The sequence below is a fragment of the Balaenoptera physalus genome, assembly GCF_965194825.1.
Source record: "Balaenoptera physalus genome assembly, chromosome: 1".
NCBI lineage: Eukaryota > Metazoa > Chordata > Mammalia > Artiodactyla > Balaenopteridae > Balaenoptera > Balaenoptera physalus.
The window spans coordinates 27,110,912-27,130,724 of NC_138882.1; the positions used below are offsets into that span (position 1 = coordinate 27,110,912).

Consider the following 19,813-nt stretch of genomic DNA (forward strand, 5'->3'; position numbering starts at 1 on the left):
AGTAGTATTGATGGAATAGCTATAATAAAGAATGTGAGAGCCCCGACTAATGACAAGATTAAATCACAATTGACCTTGAGGAGGATCCCAAATATTACAAGGTATCCAGTTTCCGTACTGTTTTCCTCATGCTGGGAAGGCAGAAGTCTTCCATCACTAATGTGGTTCTTTTTACCATCACCCCACAGATTCACTCCACATACTTACACTTTATATCCTTCTTCAAGTTAAATGCTGTGTATATTTTGCATGGGCAAATTCCATTAAAATCTGGATCACTGCTTTGATCAGAGATCAAGAAGACCGAAATGGCAGTGAGATGAAATGGGCTTTCCGATCTGGCCTAGAACTGGCTCCATCATTGCAAAGCTGCTGTTGGAAGCTCTGCCCAGGGACACTTTTTGGAACTCGCCAAATTACTAACTTATCAAGCATGTAAAGTAAGACCTGGTGAGCAGATGGACACAGGTCAGGATTAAGAAGGCACTTCAAGGGGATTCAGTCATCCAACCCTCACAGAGGTGTGCGGCGGCCGCCTTTCCCAGGTGCTTCAGCACAGGTGGATTCCCGACAGCTGGGTGGTGGGAGGCAAGGATGCTGGCAGACTGATCTCCCCAGACAGGTGCTAATGTGGTCTGGCCTTTGCTTGGTGGCTTCTCCTCTGGCATTATGTTGAACCCAAGTCCTCTGGGGAAGGGGGTTCCTCTCTGCTCCCCGGCAACCCCTGCTCAGGTAATGTAATTTTCCTGCTGGCTTTCTGGGCATGCCCCTGACCTGGACCGAGTGGGAACAACCCCACTACTCCTTTTGTGCATCTCTTGGACTCTAAGGCTTTCCTAGATGACTGGGAATCCACTTAGGATGAGCATCTATATTTCAGAAGCAGAAATGGTTATTCATGATTATTCAATTCAGCACCTGCGGGAAACCACCTTTCCCTTCATCCGAGGACTCTGGGTACAATACAGAAGAATGGATAAAGTGATTGGGAAATCCAGCAAGCAGCATGAAAAAGTAAAGCTCTCACTGACCCAGCTTGGCGTGGCCGAAACAGAACACACAGCCGTCTGCCCCGTTGACCACAGACTGGATCACCTCTGCCACGGTTCCAGCACACACTTCAGCCTGGCAGACACAAGAGGAGACACAAAGTGTGAGTCGACCGTTAACAATGGAAACTTGCACCTGCTTTCCTGGGACTCAGGGTCCCAGAGCCATGGCATTTCCAGATGGGTCGGCTCTAACGCAGTTCTGGAGGTGCACAGAACCCTTCGTACCTCCCACCCCCTCGCAAGCCTGAGCATTACACACACTAAATGCAAGCCGCCCTTCTGCTAATTTGTGGTACATTTCAGCTGCTGTCTCTGCAGACCAGGCACGAACAGGCTGGAACGGGAACGCAGAGTGCTTTCATGGACCTCACGCCATTCTGGCCTCCACCCCGGGCAAGTATTTAAATATTCCATTCACCCTCTGCTAACTAGATCCTCCCTTTACACACACACTCAGAGCTTATGAAATGGCTAGGCTTGTTAGAGGGTAAAGGGTGATGTGCCATTTCAGGAAAGCGACGTTGGGATACATTATAGTTCTAATCTAAGCAGGAGGTTTGTGATGCATGTCTGCTTTGTCTTCCTAACTCTCTCCTCTTTCTCCATCTACATCCTTCTCTTTTCAAAACCAGCCTTTTCTTTCTTTCTCTCTAGATACATTCAATGTATATACTATTAATCACCATTGGTCAGTATGTTACAATGGGTGGTCTTCAGCCTGTTATGTGTCTCATCTCCAATGTGATTATTACATCCTTAGACAGAGGCCAGTCTCTTGGTAACATTTTCTATTTCCCCATTAACACCCAATACAGCGCTCTGCAAATGATAAGAAAATAAATTTTGTGAACCAACTTGGGGCTCTGGGAAATCTCTCTGGTTAGCATCTGAGGCTTTCACAGCAGCAGGAGGACAGAATCACTCACCGTGTGCTGCACCTTCCTTTCTCCCTCAGCACCAGAGTCAGATCTGGAAGCATTCAGAGGATGTGCAAACCCGGGGCTCAGCGGGCATCGGAGCAACGTGCCTCCCAGTGGGAATCTGAGAACTGCAGCCTCGGCACTGAATGTAGTTATTCAGCTCCAGGTTGCAACAGCACAATGAACCTAAGTGTTTGAAAATCAATTTTCTCTCCCGAACCGAAATTGAAAAACCACAGTCCTAACAACTGTCAACTGTTCTGGTGATGGCCTCAGCAGCTCTGCTGGGGGCTCCTCCTGAACGAAGAGGGTGGCAGGACGAGGCTGCGGTGGGGACCACAGGATCTGTCTCACCCCCAGGGCCTAGGCAATGAGAGTCCGGAGCTAAACCCTGAGATTGAGGTGGAATCTTGATGGAATTTGCTAACGGTGCCTCTGCAGAGCCAGGAGAAGTTATCACCGAATGAACTCTGCCTTCCTCGGACATAAAGTGAGATGGGGGTTAGGAGGCTGAGAGCTCACCTTGAGCCATACATAAAACAAACTGTATTAGATTCAAGGTCAGCAAAGAGAAAGATGGTTGTGTGTGGACCAAATCCGCACACATTACTGAATCACCCGTCCAAAGGCCTGAGGACAGAGGGAAATGGGGGCAGCCTCACAGGGCGCAGGGTGGGCAGGCCTCCCCTTGCAGAATTCTTGCCCAGTGTCCACTGAGAAGAGAGAAGTCAGCAACATGTCCATCTGGTGTTTGTTAGCTGACAATGGCCCCTGGAGGCCCTTTGCTGTCTTTCCCCTTGAGCCTAGAGAAGCAGGAGCCTTCCCAAGTGGACTCCACAGGCAGGGCTGTGTGTGCAGGAAGCCTGTTACCCACCGGCAGGACTCAGTCCTCCTGCACACCCTTCCTGGTGACGATGGAATGTTTGTGTTCCCCTTACCCCACCAAGTTCATATGTTGAAACTGAATGTCCAGTGTGATGGTATTTGAAGGTGGGGCCTTTGGGAGGTGATTAATCACGAGGGTGGAGCCCTCGTGGATGGGATTAGTGCCCTTATAAAAGAGGCCCCAGAGTGCTCCCTGGACCTTCCACAATGTGAGGACGTAGCGAGAAGACATCTGTCTATGAATCAAGAAGGGGCCCTCACCAGACACTGAATCTGCCAGCTCCTTGATCTTGGACTTCCAACCTCCAGGACAGTAAGAAATAAATTTCTGTTGCTTATAAGCTACCCAGTCTGTGCTGCTGTTTTGTTAAGGCAGAGAAAATGGACTAAGACACCTCCCCAAAGCCAGAACCAGCAGAGGTATGCCCCAGCAATGGGCAGCTGATGACTGCCGAGGCCACTTGAGGGTACTGAGTGTGGCTTATAAGGAGGAGCAAGGACTGTTCTAATCACTGCTTAGCTTCAGGAAGCTGATGTCCTTAGAGACCGGGTAAAAGCAAAGTTCATGACCGCCTTGGGCCACGGTGGTTGCTGCTGCCTCACAGGCCAACAACAGGGGCCTGAGAGCAGAGGCCCGTCCTGTACGCTTTCCTGCTTTCCTGCTTCGGAGGCCCAGAGGGTGCTCCTTCAAGGGGGCTGAGGCTGGCCACGCCGGCGGCATGATATTACTATTAACAATGACAACAGAATAGTAAAAACGGTAGCATTTGTTGAGCACTCACTGTGTTCTGCCTCTGCTCTAAGCACCTCGTGTGTATCCACACAGTGAATCAGCAGCCCAATGAGGCACATTTTGATCTTGTCTTCATTTTATGGATGAGGACACTGAGGCCCAGACAGGTGGAGTGACTTGCCCAAGGACACACTGCTAGGAAATAGTGGATGACATGGCGAGAGGGCAAAGATACAACACCATCCTGAGCGGGATGCGGATTGGTTAATAGGAAGACTCCAGGACAGATGTCCACTCAGGAAAGAGTCTGTGAATGAGAGACTGAATTTTTGAGTCTCAGTTTCCTTGTCTGTAATGTGAAAACAGCACTACCTCCCTTTTCAATACCACAGAATTCCAGGAAGAGTCGAATGGGTTGATGTATATGAAACTTCTTGAAAACTACAAATTCATATAGAAATGTAATTTATTGTATTGGAAATGTAACAAAAGCAAGCATTCTGAAGCGAGAGCAACTGTAAGAGTGAGCATATGAGCTCTGGAACCAAGTGTGAAATGTAAGCAAAGACTAGCGATAAAAATGGCTCCCTTTTCCGGAATAAATCTAAAACTCATTAATAGTCCACACTTAATTTAGGGTTTGCTTTGGAATTCTTACAACTTAGGGAGATTCGCTTTTGAAAAGTTTTAACTGTGTTAATTAAATTACTTGTAGGCCATTTATTAGACCCAATGTCAGGTTCAGATTAGTGAGCCCACTGGGTGGTACAACACACAAAAAATATAATGAGGAGAAAAACTACAGAACTTATTCATAAAGTACTTTGTCTTCTCATGGTAAAACTCTTTGGGGAAACCACATGCTTAGCTTGCTAATGAATGGAGCCTATAATATGTGCTAAGTGCCTATGGTGTCTGTGTGAACATTGCTACTTCCTGTACTCAGATACTGCATGGAGGAAATTAGCAAGAGCTGCAAATGGTAGCCATCAGCACCCTGTCTTCAGGTTCTGCTCTAGGTTATTAGTTACCCGAGTGCACACTGTTTTGTTTAAATCTTGGGAAGTGCTGGAAATTTATCAGGAAGGTGCAGGTGTCTGATGCCAAAATGCAGGCAAAGTAGCCCACTGTACACCTATTACCTGGGTTATAGATATCTACTAGAAGATCCAGTTGCACCAATTCATTGTGGATGAATTGCACCAGATGGTGTAAGTCAATCTTCTAGTAGACATCTGTTCTTACTGGGATCGGTTCCAGGAGCCTTGGTTAAGGAATCTTGGCACCCTGGGCCCCCAAGAAGCCTCCAAATTATACTCATAACAGACTAACAAAAATGGCCACAATTCTCCACCCCTCCCTGTGTGCTTGCCCCTTGCAATGTGACTTTGCAGCTCCTCCAATCAAGAGTCAGAGCCCCTTCCCCACTCCTCGAATTTGGACCAGTCGCATTCAGCAGAAGTGATGATGTGTCAATTCTGAGCCTAGACCTCAAGAGGCTTGGAAGCTTGGATCCTCTCATTGCCATGAGAGCAAGCCCAAGACAGCCTGCTGGTTGATAATAGACAACATGGAAGACAGACCAGGTGACCTGGCCAAGGCCATTCTGGACCAGCCTAAAACTGGCCAACCCTCAAACATGTGATAGCATCCAGCCAAGATCAGTAGAGCTGCCGACCCAACCCAGAGCTGATCACTGACACACAGGTGAGCCGAGCTAGGAGCGGAGGAATGCTCAGCTGACCTACAGACTCATGAGCAATAATAAATACTTACTGTTTTAATCCACTAGGCTTAGGGTGGTTTACAATGCAGCAATAGCTAACTAACACACCAGCTATCCCTAGCCTCTCTTCTTCCTCTCCGCTCCCCTGACCCAGGCCACAGGACTGCACATTAACCTCAGTTTCCCTGCCTAGCACTCCAGGTCCTCAGTAGGACTTGCCCTCTATGGAGCCCTAGAACCCTGCCTAATTCTTTTTTTTTTAATTTGTTTTTTCATGTGGACCATTTTTAAAGTCTTTATTAAATTTGTTACAATATTGCTTCTGTTTTATGTTTTGGTTTTTTTGGCCAAGAGGTATGTGGGATCTTAGCTCCCGGACCAGGGATCGAATTGGAAGGCGAAGTCTTAACCACTGGATCGCCAGGGAAGTCCCAAACCCTGCCTAATTCTAACCCAGCTCCTTGAAACATCTTTTCCCTTCTTACATGCTCACACCCAGAAGCCCAGGCAGGAGTGGGGTCATAATGGACCAGTTGCCAGCACCTCGATGCAGCTGTACCTGAAACTTCCAATTCTGCCTGCTCTCTTCCTGCTTCTGTTTGCCATTCACTGATTGGCTCGCTCTTCTTTCTCTCCAAGCGTATGTTTTGTTGAAGTCCTGGCACAACAATCCTGCCCAAGGTGTGACACCAGCGATTCAAAAGGACTGAACTATTCAATGGAACTCAAATTGGCTTCCAAAAGTTGTTGTGTAGACAGTGGAAGTGACCCCTCAGAGTGCTCTGGAAGATACCCTCCCAGCTCATGGGTCCTAGTGAATAGTTAAAGCTTCTTGAAACTAATCAATATTGCCTGAGCCTGAGAAGGGGTTGTACCCACCTGAGAAGCATCTTGTGGAAAAACCGCATCAAAGGCAAACATCTTAGGAGGAACTTGGTTCCCTCTCTTTTGGAAGGCGTTTAGACCTCCACATGTCAGGGGGTCATACAAGGTGATCTGCTTCTTTCGTGGGTCCACCTTTAAGAAAGAGCTGGATTCCGAGGTATCGCGAGCCAACGTGGAACAAATGCGAAGCATGACTTTCACCTGTTAAGAAACAAAAGCAGGAAATGACAGGGATTAAGATAGTTGGATACTTTATGATGGAGCACCTTCACGTACTCTGGAGACACAAGTATACAGGGCAGCGTGGAATCTTCTCGCGACGAATTATGATAAAATGCACAATGAATTAGCAGCATAACCCTCAGCGGGTCATGGGAAAACTCTATTTATTTATAATTACCAGGTAGACTATTTTGATACGTCTGTTTCTTTATTACAGAACTGGCACATCATATTCTTTGTCTTCCTGTTAATATAAATAGAAAATTAACTGTACCCAGGTGGCCCAATTACTTAGATGAAAAGGTAATCTGGACTGCCAAGCTTTGGGGGCTGGCGTAGTTCCCTTGAAGCTCACAGATCAATAAACCCTGGACATAAAAGTTAGCTCCGTAATTTACTCCTTGAGTCTTGCCCATCAGGACTCTTAGAGACAAAAACCCACAGTTATTAGTGTCATCATTAGAAGCCGGTGAAACGGCCTGTTTTTAATGGCCAGCATTTGAAATGTGTTCCAAGGGGCAACAGTGATAAAAGACTTGTTTGAAACATGTTTTTTGGGATCCCATTAAGTGAGTGCAGAGAAATGATCGTTTCAAGGGATGAAAGTGCGTCTCTGTGGGAAACAGGCGGCAGTGCCCCTTTAACTCACCTCCTAAGTCATTGAACATGGACATTTCTAGTGGTCAGCCCAGCTCAGCCCCACCCCAGGGCTGACCAGGGTACCTGTGGGAATGGACTGCTTGCCCTAGAGTTCTGAGGTGAGCAGAAGTCAAGCTGAAGCCACACACACAATTCTAGAGGCTCAAATCCCGGGGAAATGGCCAGCATTTGCTCCCTTACCAGCTCTTTGTTACTGTGTTACTACTTCACCTACTCTATGAGCCAGGCACTGAGCTAGGCCCTGGGGATGCAAAGGACACATAATACACAGAGTAGCAGGGCACACAGATACAGAGACAGGAGATTTTTGTAATACACTGTGGCAAATCCTGATGCTATATTCAGGGTTATTTTTAAATTCCTCTCTGTGTCATGCCCTCTTCGTCTAATCAATGTTCAGGCCTGATGAAATCTCAGTCATGCAATTTTGGGGAAAGGGATTGTAAAATTTTACATAAAGGATTTCAAACATACAGAAGTGCTCAGAGAATAATCTACACTGTGCATACCGAGTGAGGTCATTCTCCTGCTTATCTCAGCCGTGTCTGCTGAGGCATGGGAACTCATCTGCAGTGGGCAAAGCTGAAAGGTAAAGAATTCCTAGGGCACTGGGCTCATCAGCTGGGCCCGTACTGTGTCCCAGATGGGCTTGTTCTCATCACTTAAGAATAGTACTCAGGTGTGGATCCGGAGGCCGGGGTCATGGTGGAAGGTTGGGATGAGGCTGACCCCTCAAGGTGCAACTCTTGGTTTTCTCTCTGAGGTCATACAATGGTACCTGCCTTTTCCTGAGGGTCTATGGTGTGCTACGGCTGTGCTGTTATCTATGGTATCTTATTTAATCCTCCCAACAGGCCAGTGCATAGGCATCCAGATTTTATAGATGAGAAAACAGATGCTACAGAAATTGCGGGTGGTAAGGCTAGGCTCTGATCCCACCTCTGACTCCAAAACCCATACTTTTTCCATTATGCCAAGTATTGCCTCCTATACATAGTCAAACTTCTCGGAGCCTCAGTTTTCTCACCTGTATATTAGGGACAACACCACCTATCTCATGGGACTGTTGTGGGAATGAAATGAATTGACATGTGAAGTACTGAGCACAGGGTGGGTGCCTGATTCCTGTTTCTCCTCCTCCTCCTCCTTCCTGTATTGCCACAGTCTGAATCACGATATCCTAGCATTTTCCAATCACAGTGTGAATGATAAGGTTTTAGAACTCCTTGCCCTGGACTCACAAACAGGATGCCATGGGGGAATCACTGCAGATGGAGCTGGGTATTAAGCGCTGGGCCTTAAAAGGCTCCTGTTGGTAAAACCCGTCAAGTCTCACGCATAGTCACTGTGTATATGACAGTAACCATCACTTCTGTCTACATTCCATTCTGGCAATTTTCTTGTTCACCATGAATATCTCCAATCTTATTTCAGTTCCATTCATTTCTATAGATTTGCCCCACTTACACAGCAGGTGTGCTAAGAGCATGTATTCAAACTGCAGCTTTTGGTAGGTGTCTGGGGCCTCTGGTCTTTCTGTAAGCAAACCTCCTAGCCCAGCCCCTGAACACTACAAGTCAAGGATGATGCAACCCCAGGCAGAACTGATGGAGTCACATGGCCCACTGCTTTTCTATTTCACAATTTTGCATGCAATTTCTGGGTAACTAGAGGTGCTGAATGTAAAATGTGAGCTAAGCCAGGCAAGGGCCCGCAAGGAGAAGCAGGAGAGAAGGGGCTGGATCACTGAGTCATTTGTCCAGGGGGAAGGCTCCTGAATCTTAATGAAGTTCCGAGCCTGCAGTTCAATTTCTGCAGACAGGCTGCAGATCCCAGCTTCTGTTCTGACCAAGGAGATACGCAGCTCTTTAAAAAATCCATTGAATTCTGGGCTGAGGGAAATGCCACACTCCATTCTCTCCTTTGTAATTCATTTAAATAAATGGATAATTTTTTTCCCCTTAAAGGAAGGAAATTGGGTTTCTCTGCTTCGTTTCTTTGTGTCATTATTCCTTGAGCCCAGCACTCCACTTCCTGCTAATCCTCTGTAATTAAAGTGCTTAGGAGATACCACTTGTGATCAAGAAAGTCTCCTGACTTCTTGCCAGCAGTTTGTGCTTTTGTTGCAAACACTGGTAGGTTCTTGGCAACATGTACGTCAACCCTGCCTCTGACTGCTGCCCTGGGTAGAGGGTACCCACAGCTGTCAACATGCATAGCCTTCTCCCCAGCTCTCAGGGTCAAGGGTCACTATTTTAGGCCCAGCGGCAGAGGAGCTAGAAAGGCCCAAAGTGGGGGAGTGTGGGCCTGATGCCCTGACTCTCTGGGACTAGCTTAGCACCTCACCTACCAAGGCTCTCCCTGGTTGAGACCCCGCTTTGGCGCAGTTATCTAATTATTCAGTGGCTGGTGGCACACAGCTGTTGCTCCAGGCAGCACTTGTCTTCCTGTCTTGCTCATTAAGCATTCCAGCGCCTCCTACTGGACGGCCTGGCAGGACTGATGGAGAGCGGATATGTGAGACTCGCAGAGCTTTGCGCCTGAACTGGACAGACTCTCCATCAACATGAAGCAGCGCCGACTGCCACAGCCTCCGGGGCAGCCCACTGACAGGCAGATCCGCCCCCGTGGTCACCCAGACTCCCTCCCCCCCAACGCCCCCCATCCCGAGGCTCAGTGCACAAGCGCACGGTGAGGACCAGGGAGGCCCCTCACTGCCTATCTCTCTACCCCCAAGCTGTCCGGCCGCAGGCTCTCTTCAGACTCTATGGCCCAGGAGGGCTGGGGGCAAATCTGACCATCTGAAGGGTCCCTCACCAGTCAGAGAAAGACTATAGACGATGGTGGGGTAGTGGGACACAGAGAGGACACAGCAATCCTCAGTATCAGAATTATCTTTACCTTCCACATCTACTCTTAAGTTCCTAAAACATATCTGGAAATGGTTCTCCAAGGCACACAGAGGCATGTGAGATGGGTTCACCAAAATCTGCCAGCAGGAAGGATGGTGGGGCAAGTAGGGCGGGTGAGACCATCAGAAGGGATTCCAGACCCGAAGGAGCCATCTCCTGAGACAGAACAGCCAAGCTGCAGAGCCAGGGAGCACTGGCGACTCAGTCCAGAGTCCTGTGTCCCTCTCGCTGAGGCAGAGTGGCAGCAGTGGTGACACTGAGACTCCCGGTGATGAACGTAAGCCATGTCAATATCCACCGTCCCATCTCTCAAGGGCGATTTAGCCTCAGATGAGTGAGAGCGAAGCCCAGGTGAGAGACTGAGTTGACGTCCCGCCCTGCCTGATGACAGCAACGGGGAAGGCTGAGGCAGTGCCACGCTGCCCTCAGCACAGCCCAGGAAGCCTTCCTTGGTTTCTGTGTATGTTTGGATGGGATTCAGCTCTCGAGGGAAAAACATGGAGGGATAACAAAAGGGTCCATTGTACCTAAAGTACATCTCCTTTCTTACAGGTTCCAGGTGCGATGGGCACTGCCTGCCGTGAACTAGGAGCCAGGAGACTGGGTTCTTATCCAAACATCACCACCGTGGTGTGGCTCTTCATCTAAGGCAAGAGCCTTGGTTTCCTTACCCCTAAAGTGGGCCAGTTGTGTCACCTCCCTTGCAGGACAGGTGTGAAGAAATAAAGAAAGAAAGACGGACTCTAGAGCAACATACAAATGTAAAATATCATTCTTCAAAGAAAAAAGGAAGGGAGGAAAAAAAGAATGAATTCATATTCTTCAAACCAACTAGTATAAAGTAGACTTTCTACATCAAATTAATGGCATTAGAAGCCTTTCTCCAAGGCTTAATTTTTTTAATTAAAGGAAAAAAAATATTTAATGAACATACACATCCACAGTGACAAGAGAGACAAAGAATAAAATATCCTCCTTCTTCCTCCCCCACCGCCTAAATTAAAGAATATACAGTCTACTTACATCTTCTGTAAAGGTGAGTGATCCATGTAGAATTTGATCTGAGGCTCTAAAAGCTAAATGAGGTATTTACCTTATTTTATTCCTTTCTTTTCTGTCTTGATCACACGTGATAGATGTACTCACATTGTCTACTTATGGTACATTAGCCACTTCAGGAAAATTCTCCAACCATTCCAAGTAAGATGACTGAAGAGACAGGAATCTTAAACAGTATATACTTCTCAATATGTATTCTTCTCAACACACTTGCTTTTCTGATCTACCAAGAAATTCAGCAACCTTCCATATTCTTCTATGCTTAGGACATTCTGACAAATCTATTGTAAGAGATTTTTCCAATAGTGCCAATTTCTAAAACACACTGCAAGGGATTAAGGGTGTGATTTTCCAGCCATTATTTAAAGAGTGGTTTCCTCCTTATAATATAATGTAAGATTCTATTGCTAATCCACCACTGGCACACTGAAAGCCACAAATATGACTTTCTTCCCCCCCTTTTGATTTGCCAAATGTGCTTGCTTAACCTGATATGACAGACAGGCAAAGATGTTTTGTAAAGAAAGAAATTAAAATTGGGTTTTAGAACAGGAGAAAGTTTAAACACTTTTCTGGTAAAATTTCTAGAAATAATCTGAAATGACTTTTTCTAAAGGAAGATCTTGATGATTTCATGTGCCTGAAAGCTTCCAGAAGTTTTTAAGGAGACCATGGAATCAAATTCCAAATAGTAATAATCTTGGAGGTCTCAAATAACTCCGATACTGGGAAGTCTAGGGAGAACCAAGCAGGTTGTGCTTCCTACATTTACAGAGGGAGCTTTTAAACATTAGGTTACAAAGTCATTATTCCATCGAAACATCGTTACCGTTACAGAATCACAGGGTCACACTGAGGGACTCCAGAGATTCTAGGCACAGTTGAGTTGTTAGTTACAGAACAAAATTGGAGTGTATTTCTTTGCATAAAACCACAGTAATAATCCTACATGACATATTCGAAGACCATGGGCTATCTTCACCTGGAGGTCCAGAGCAGTTGGAACCAGTGCTGAGTTTGGGGGGCAGAGGGCAGACTTTAGGAGGCTGAGGGCACTCCGGGCCTGTTTGGGGGCAGCACCTGCCCTGTGTTGATAAAATCAATCGCTCAGTAGAGGGTACTCAAGTGACCTGTCCAAAGCCAGTTGCCTGGCAAAGGTGAAAGGGCAGTGGCCCCTGACCCACTCCTCCTACAGAGAGTGTTCTGGGTCGGAGCCAAAGAAAGAGTGCTGTCCTCCCACCAAAGCCAGCAGGGCTTGAACCTCTCCCACCTGGGGCTGGGCCCGCACTGAACCACCTTTACAGAGATGGGGTGGGGGGGACTGTCCTTGCACTGTGGGTGGCTGGCTTCTCAGAGGTACCAGTGGGTAAGCTCTTGTGGTGCCAGACAGAAAATAATGAGCAGCGATGCTATCAAGAGGAAAGATTTACATTATTCACAGCCAGGCTGGGAAAGGAGACAAGTGGTGGCATAATAGAGCTAAGTGTGGGAGAACACGTGCGAGACCAGAAATGGGGCCGTAATGAGAGGTGCTCAGCGAAGAAGTGCTTCGGGGAGTGGGGATGGGGGATTCCCTGACGCCCTCCATCACCAGCATCTGTCATCAGGCAGCCATCAGGGGACCACAGTGCTGGAGGGAGGGAGAACGAAGCCAGGGGACAAGCCCTTCCCGTGAGGCTCATGGCCGGGTAGCCTTTGGGAGCCGGGCCCCTTATGCCAATTAGCAGGCTGGGAAAAAAGCTGGCCAGGATTCGAGGAGGGAGATGGGCACATTTCAGGGGCTAGTCTGTCAGCAAGGACTGAGACTCTGACAGCAGCCTGTTAGAAAAGGCCCATCTCTTAGTTCAGTGCTAGGATACTTATTTTAAATGGATAAGCTGTTTAAATATACATTCTGGGACTTCCCTGGTGGTCCAGTGGTTAAGACTCCGTGCTCCCAATGCAGGGGGCCTGGGTTCGATCCCTGGTCAGGGAACTAGATCCCACACACCGCAACTAAGAGCCCGCATGCCACAACTAAAAGATCCCGCATGCCACAACTAAGACCCGGCACAGCCGAATAAATAAATAAATACATATTAAAAAAAAAAAAAGCTACATCCTAAGACACAGGCATCCTCTGTCAAGTGGGATGTGGGATTCTGACCCTCTCCAATATTAAGAACGCCCACTGTCTGCGTGTCCTGCCTCTGACCACGTGGAGCACTGCCTGGAGCTTCGGAGCACATGCTCTGGAGACCCACTGCCTGGGTTTGAGTTCTGGTTGTACCTTTTACTGATGTGCATCTGTGGACAAGTGACTTAATCTCCCGCAAGCCACATCTAGAAAGATCATGAACTTTGAAGTCAGGATGTCCCGGCTCTTACGAGCTGTGTGACTAGCAACATATTATTTTAATAGTTTCCTCAACAATAAAATGGAGATAATAGCCCCTATCTGGAGTGCTTTATAAGCAAATAATCATGCTAAGTACTTGGCACATAGTAGGTCCTCAATAAATAATAGTTACCATCACACTGAGCCCTCATTCATGACAGCACTGTACGGTGTCCTCAGGAATCTAGCCGATGATCTCTGCTCTCCCAGCTCTCCCTTTAACCACATTTGACCTGGGAGTTCAGAAGACCTAGTCACTAGATTCTTAATCGTTTGTGTCCATAAGAGAGAGCTACAGAGAGAAAGCATCATCCCACCATACACTACAGAGCTGAGGCTCCAAGGCTTGCCCGAGGCCGCCCAATCTGTATAGACACAAAGTTAGCTTAGGTCTTCCAACTGCCACCCACTCTCTCTGATGCCTGATTTTTGGTAAATCCTGGGTAAGTGACAAATGGAGATTTTTCTGAATACTGGGTAGGAAAACTATTGTGGTTAGTTTCTGGTGATTGTGGTTATTTTATCTTTGGAGATACTCATTCAAAAGATAAAAGATCAGAGAAGAAATTTTTGAGAAAAGCAGCAATGGGCACTCCTTAAACTAGAATTCTTTCAAGTGGACTCATTTTGGATTTGGGCACTAATAAGTTAATAAAGGGCCCATTTACCGTAAAGCTCACTCATGGGTTACGACTGGAGAGCTAACTAATAGAGCTGTTGTTAATCATGAGCATTCAAGAAATGCTGCCTCTGCTGATGCCAGCTCGTCTGTCACCAAAGATGCTGTTCAGCTTGGCCACCAACAGGGCCAAGGGAAAGCTGTTTTTCTTTTCTGCAGCCCAGTTTATTATAAATATGAAGACTTCAGCTTGCTAACCTGACACTTGATTTAGTGTCTTCTGTCCCTCATTACTGGGTTCTCCTTGGTCCCAGGAATTTCACTATCCCACTGCTTCTGGCCTTTGACCTAGATAAATAACACCCAGAACTCTGAAAATAAGTCAAATCACCCTGTCAGGGGACTATCCAGAAATACTAGCTACCAGGTCCACCATGGAATTTAGTAAAGCACCATAATAAACAGCGTAGTTATCTAAATAAAAAAGGCAACAGCTGTGATCATCTAATAATTAGCTGTGTATTTTTCTGGCATTCATCACTTCAGTCCATTTTCTTTATAAAACTGTCATTTAGGAACACTGTTCATGCTGCTCCCAAGTTCCGTTACATATGTGCATCTCTCAGGGGATGATAATTTTATTCCTGGCAGCACTCTGTATGGATGAGACCTGAGTAGAACCTAGGGGTGCCAGCATTAGCCCGGGTTCTCAGTGCTCCCTGGGGACAGATGTCAGGTAAGCCAGCACAGAACCCCCTCAAGCTCAGCACTGAGGTTTTTCCAGGCCCACAGGACTGCATGCTTGGTGTTGGGAGAGAAGACGTCCTTCTCCAGGCCCCCAGGGGAGGTCGGGGTCGATGCAGGGGACCGAGTCCCCTCCTGGAAAAGTCCCCTCCTGGAAAAGCCATGGGCATGAATGCACACTCCAGGAGTGGGCTGTTTCTCCAGCCTGCAAATCTGCAGCCCTAGTTCTAGGAAAGAGAAGAAGGAGGGACTTGTCCTTGTGAGAAAAAGCACCTGAGGGATCTTTAGGGCCAAGAGGTTGAAATCTGGAACAGTCTTAGCTGACATTCAGGGTAAATGTAACTCTCATCGAAGCCTGACGTACTCAGTGGATTGCCATGCCCAACTCCACATTCTCTTGACCTTCTCACGCTAAAAGAGGGGAAGGAGAGGGAGGAAGGAAGCGGGAGGAAGATGTGACGCCAGTACCTCGGTCCCCAAACCCTGGACCCTTAATAAGTCTTAGAGACTTTCATTCTCATTCAATAAAAATATGAAGAAAGTTCAATCACAGCAACACTAGCCACAATTACTCCAATGCTTTTCGCTGTGAGTTCCTCCGAAAGGCCTCCCTACTCAGAAGTGCATCTGTCCAATTCCACTGAACACGTATGAAACGCACATTATGCACAGAGCCCAGGCCAGGGCTGAGCAAGGGAGGCACAGGTGGAGGTGGGAGGGTGGAGAAAGTCAGGACTACGTATAACAGAAAAGGGAGAAGGTGGCATTTCCATTTCAGATTACTTTATTTTCAGGTTTTAGGCTTAGAACCAAAGCAACTTGAATTCTCAGCTTAGCTCCAAAGAGCCCCAAGCTCATGCTGCCTTCTTGTTGGAAGAACTCGATGGGATCTGATAAACCTGGACAGCCCCTGGAGGTGAAGGACATGCTGATAAGAGGAGGGGGTGATTGAAGCCCAGTGGGGGGCAAAGGAGCAAATGCTAATGAAAATCTCCTGCCACCTCTGCCCAGAGGCAAACCACTGACCCCCTCTAATTCCCTTAACTGGCTCTACCTTGGCAGGGAAGCCCTCGCTGGCAGCAGGACACAGGTTCAAAGCAGAATGGTAAATTCTAATATGGAGGATTATTTGGAGGACATGCTTTCTTTATTTTCTTAAAATGTGTGTATGAAGAATCAGATGGAGTTTAGGGAGAGAAGTACCAAGTAAATGTGAGATTTACCTAATTGCAGTCTTCTCCAGCGTGCTTATGGTAAGAATTGAAAAAAAAGCCCCAACAAATTCAGGTATATACCCATAATCCAACAACAGTAATCCTCCTTGCCCAGAAGGCTGGGCCTGGGGAGAGAGCCTGGGGGGGGTGCATTACTCCTGTGGCTGAGGGGCTTCAGCAACCTTTAATGAAAGACACTTGATCAATAAGGTGCACTCCTGCATTTGAGAATTGAAAAGCCGTCCTAGCATGCTGTGTCTGAAGCAAACGTCAGAAGCATTTATCATGTGCTGGGATGGATGGTCTGAAGCTACAGCCTGCCAAACTATGAAAGTGAATTTCACTTAGGTCCCACAAATACCCTCCACAGGTCCTTTTGCATCGTGTGGAATCAGCTTTTCCTCAAAGACCAGAATGCATGGGGGAGCTTGACCATGGCTCCGTAGAATGGACACCGCCACAGGGCTCTGTTACTGGGAGGTATCCCCATGAGGGAACTTTGTTCCTGGGCTCCAGCTTACATAGGGCTGTTTTAGGCCTTCTAGGTGAACACAAACTGCCCTCTTTGTATTTCCAAAGAGCCTGAGCTGCTGTCCCCTCAACAGATCATGGTGCACAGTTCATCTTGTTTGGACTTAGAAACCTCAGGCTTGAAGAAATCTGCCCAAGAGACACGGACTGGACAAAGCAATGACCAGTGACTCTCCCAGACTCCTGGCCACTCCCCAACTAGTCTAGTGGGTAAACACCCAGAGCAGGAATCAGAAAGCCTCCATCCATTCATTCCTTCAGCATCTGTTGAGCACGTCTCAGTCTGAGCCAGGTACCATGCCAGGCTCTGTGGTTACAGAGCTTAAAAACCAGCTGTTGTCTTCAAAGGGCTTAGTGTATCAGGTGAGATAAAAAGTGTACCAGGTGGTACAGAAGAGCTTTGTCCTGGGAAACCATGAGGATCCAGTGGGAGGGGACATTTCCACTAGGGGAGCAGGGCCAGGAAAGGCTTCCGGAAGATGATAATCCATGAGCCTTGGAAGAGGAGTCAGGGTCAGCTAGGCACCTAAGGCAGGGCGCGGGCACCCAGGCAGAGGGAGCGTGTGGGCAGAGGCTGACTGGTGTGTTGGAACCTGCAAGTAGCTATGGGGCCTTGAGTCAAGTGTCTCATCTTCTCTGTGCCTCGGTTTCCTCATCTATAAAGTGGAGGTGGTAATAATGCCTACACCTCATGGAAGCTCTTATGAGGATTACATGAGCTGATGCATGTGAAGCTCTTGGCAAAGAGCCTGGCACACAGTAAGGGCTCAGTGACTATTGTTTTATGATTTCACTCTGTTGCTGTTTAGGGTGGGCAGGGTGGAGGAGGGGTAAGAAATTCGACTGGAAAAATAGGTGGATGTCAGATTGTGGAGAGACTTCCTTTCCAAACTAAAAACTTTGTACTTAACTGGGACAACGGGGAGCCATTGAAGGACAGAGAAGGAAAGTAACTGGGAGGTTCCCATCACTCTGCAATAGAACAACAGCTCTGCAGTCACGATTTCTCCATCTGTAAACCAGTGCTAACACCACCACCAACTTTCTTCCACTGTGGGCTGTTACAAAAGTTAAGGAAGAGAGCGTTTATGCAACTAGCACTTTAATAGCATAGCATTTTAGAAGTGCTGACCACTTGTCAATGAGTCTACTGTGGGGCTTGTGTAGATCACAACTCTGTGCAGAGTTAGGAGGCTACTGTATGCGTGTGAACTTGGTGCTAGAAGCAGCCACGTTACCTGACAAGGAGAATAATGAACCAGTCAACCAACAAATAAATATTTATTAAAATGCCAGTGAGGAAGGCACACTCCTTACCTAGGAAAGCAAAGTATGCCAAAACATTTACATTCAAGGGAAGAGCGAGACAGATCTGCTTCAGAACTCTCAAGAAGAGAACACTTGTTGTACGGTAGTTGTACATAAATCCACAGGACGTAGACTGCTCTGTCCTACCATGGAACAGACTATGTCAGTGGTAGTTAGGGAACTACCTGACAGAAAAGAACATCTCTTTTCTCCCTAGTAGAGGAGAATCCGCAGCCTTGGCTCCTCCACCCTCGGGATCACGTATTAGCTCACCTATTGGACATTATTACTCTGTCCTGCAGTTGATTCAAGCTCCCAGTCAGTGACTGGGTTTCTATCAATCAATCACACAAGGGACACAACACAGATTCATTTCTTTATAAACTTGTATGAGGCAATTGGCCACCAGCTACGGTCTCCCTTGTCACATTTTTGTTTTCAGTAACCACATTCCCAGGAATTGATTTCATATAAGCATGCAAGGTGAAGCTCATGTTTTCTTACTTACAAACAGCAAACTAGAGACTTCCCTGGTGGCACAGTGGTTAAGACTACGAGCTCCCAATGCAGGGGGCCTGGGTTCGATCCCTGGTCAGGGAACTAGATCCCACATGCGTGCCGCAACTAAGAGTTCACATGCCACAACTAAGGAGCAGGTGAGCGGCAACTAAGGAGCCCACCTGCCGCAACGAAGATCCGGCACAAGCAAATAAAAAAAAATAGTAAACGAAATTGATTTTAAAAAATAAATAAATAAGGAGGATACTCAAAAGAAATTAAAAAAAAAACAGGAAACTACTCAAACTTAAACTACTTGTTGAAACACAGGGGCGGGCCTGAGAATCTGCATTTCTAGCAAGCTCCTGCTGCTGCTGCTGGTCTGGGCCTCACACTTGGAGAACCACTGCTCAGGAGGTATGTTGGCTTCATCCTCATGGAATCTTTCCTTCAAACTCCATTGTGGATCAAAGACACGATTGTGTGAATGCTAAATCCAAGGCAAATGACAGTCTTATTAGTTTTAAAGACTCTGGGAGCTAAAGAAAGAATGTTTTTGTGCTGTCAAAATAAAAGTAGCTTCTGATTCTATTCCATATTTCTCCTTGAGGAAAAGTTCTAAAGTGAAATGATAAGTGCTAACCTAAGGAAGGATCAATAGGTTAAGGAACTTTCTCCTAAAAGTAGCCCAAATCTTTCATTTATACTTATTTGTTCTGTAGCTTTTTTCCCCCATAGTTTCTTTTTTTTTTAATATAAATTTATTTTATTTATTTATTTTTGGCTGCATTGGGTCTTCGTTGTTGTACGCGGGCTTTCTCTAATTGTGGCAAGTGCGGGCTACTCTTCATTGTGGTGCACGTGCTTCTCATTGCGGTGGCTTCTCTTGTTGCAGAGCATGGGCTCTAGGCACGCAGGCTCAGTAGTTGTGGCTCGCGGGCTCTAGAGTACAGGCTCAGTAGTTGTGGTGCATGGGCTTAGTTGTTCCGCGGCATGGGGATCTTCCCGGACCAGGGATCGAACCCATGTCTCCTGCATTGGCAGGTGGATTCTTAACCACTGCGCCACCAGGGAAGTCCCCCCCAGGCTTTTATTACTGTCATGGAAGCATAAGCTTCCCACAACAAAATCCAGACCAACTCTTCCTGTAAGTTCTTTTATTTCCCTCTTCCCTCAAACAATTATTTGGGATCTTATTAAAATTATACTCATAAAGAAATCAACATGAAAGGAAGGCAGCAATTGTTCTGAGACCATTTTTCCTCCTGGAGAACATGGTCCTGGCTCTGCAATGTGTGTGACTCTATGGGCGTGAGCGTGGACGAGTGTGAGTATATCTGAGGATGATGTTTAACACTTTCATTGAACAATTTCTAGAATCAAAAAGCATGTATTGTTGGGTAGAATGGTCAATATTTATTTCATGTGGAAAACAGTTATTAAAATCTGAAGACTTAGGGTAATTTCA

The 19,813-nt window shown here is 46.8% G+C and overlaps 1 protein-coding gene across 3 annotated transcripts in view; it reads right to left on the reverse strand.

Moving 5' to 3' along the window:
* Positions 1-19,813, reverse strand: part of KIF26B (kinesin family member 26B) — a 500,555-nt gene that overhangs the window by 91,970 nt on the left and 388,772 nt on the right. For all 3 annotated transcript variants that reach the window (XM_082469760.1, XM_082469761.1, XM_082469762.1), the window contains 2 exons: positions 6,196-6,402; positions 1,032-1,125 (listed from right to left, as the gene is read on the reverse strand). In XM_082469760.1, the coding sequence (XP_082325886.1) occupies positions 1,032-1,125; positions 6,196-6,402 (301 nt within the window). The remainder of the gene's footprint in view (positions 1-1,031; positions 1,126-6,195; positions 6,403-19,813) is intronic.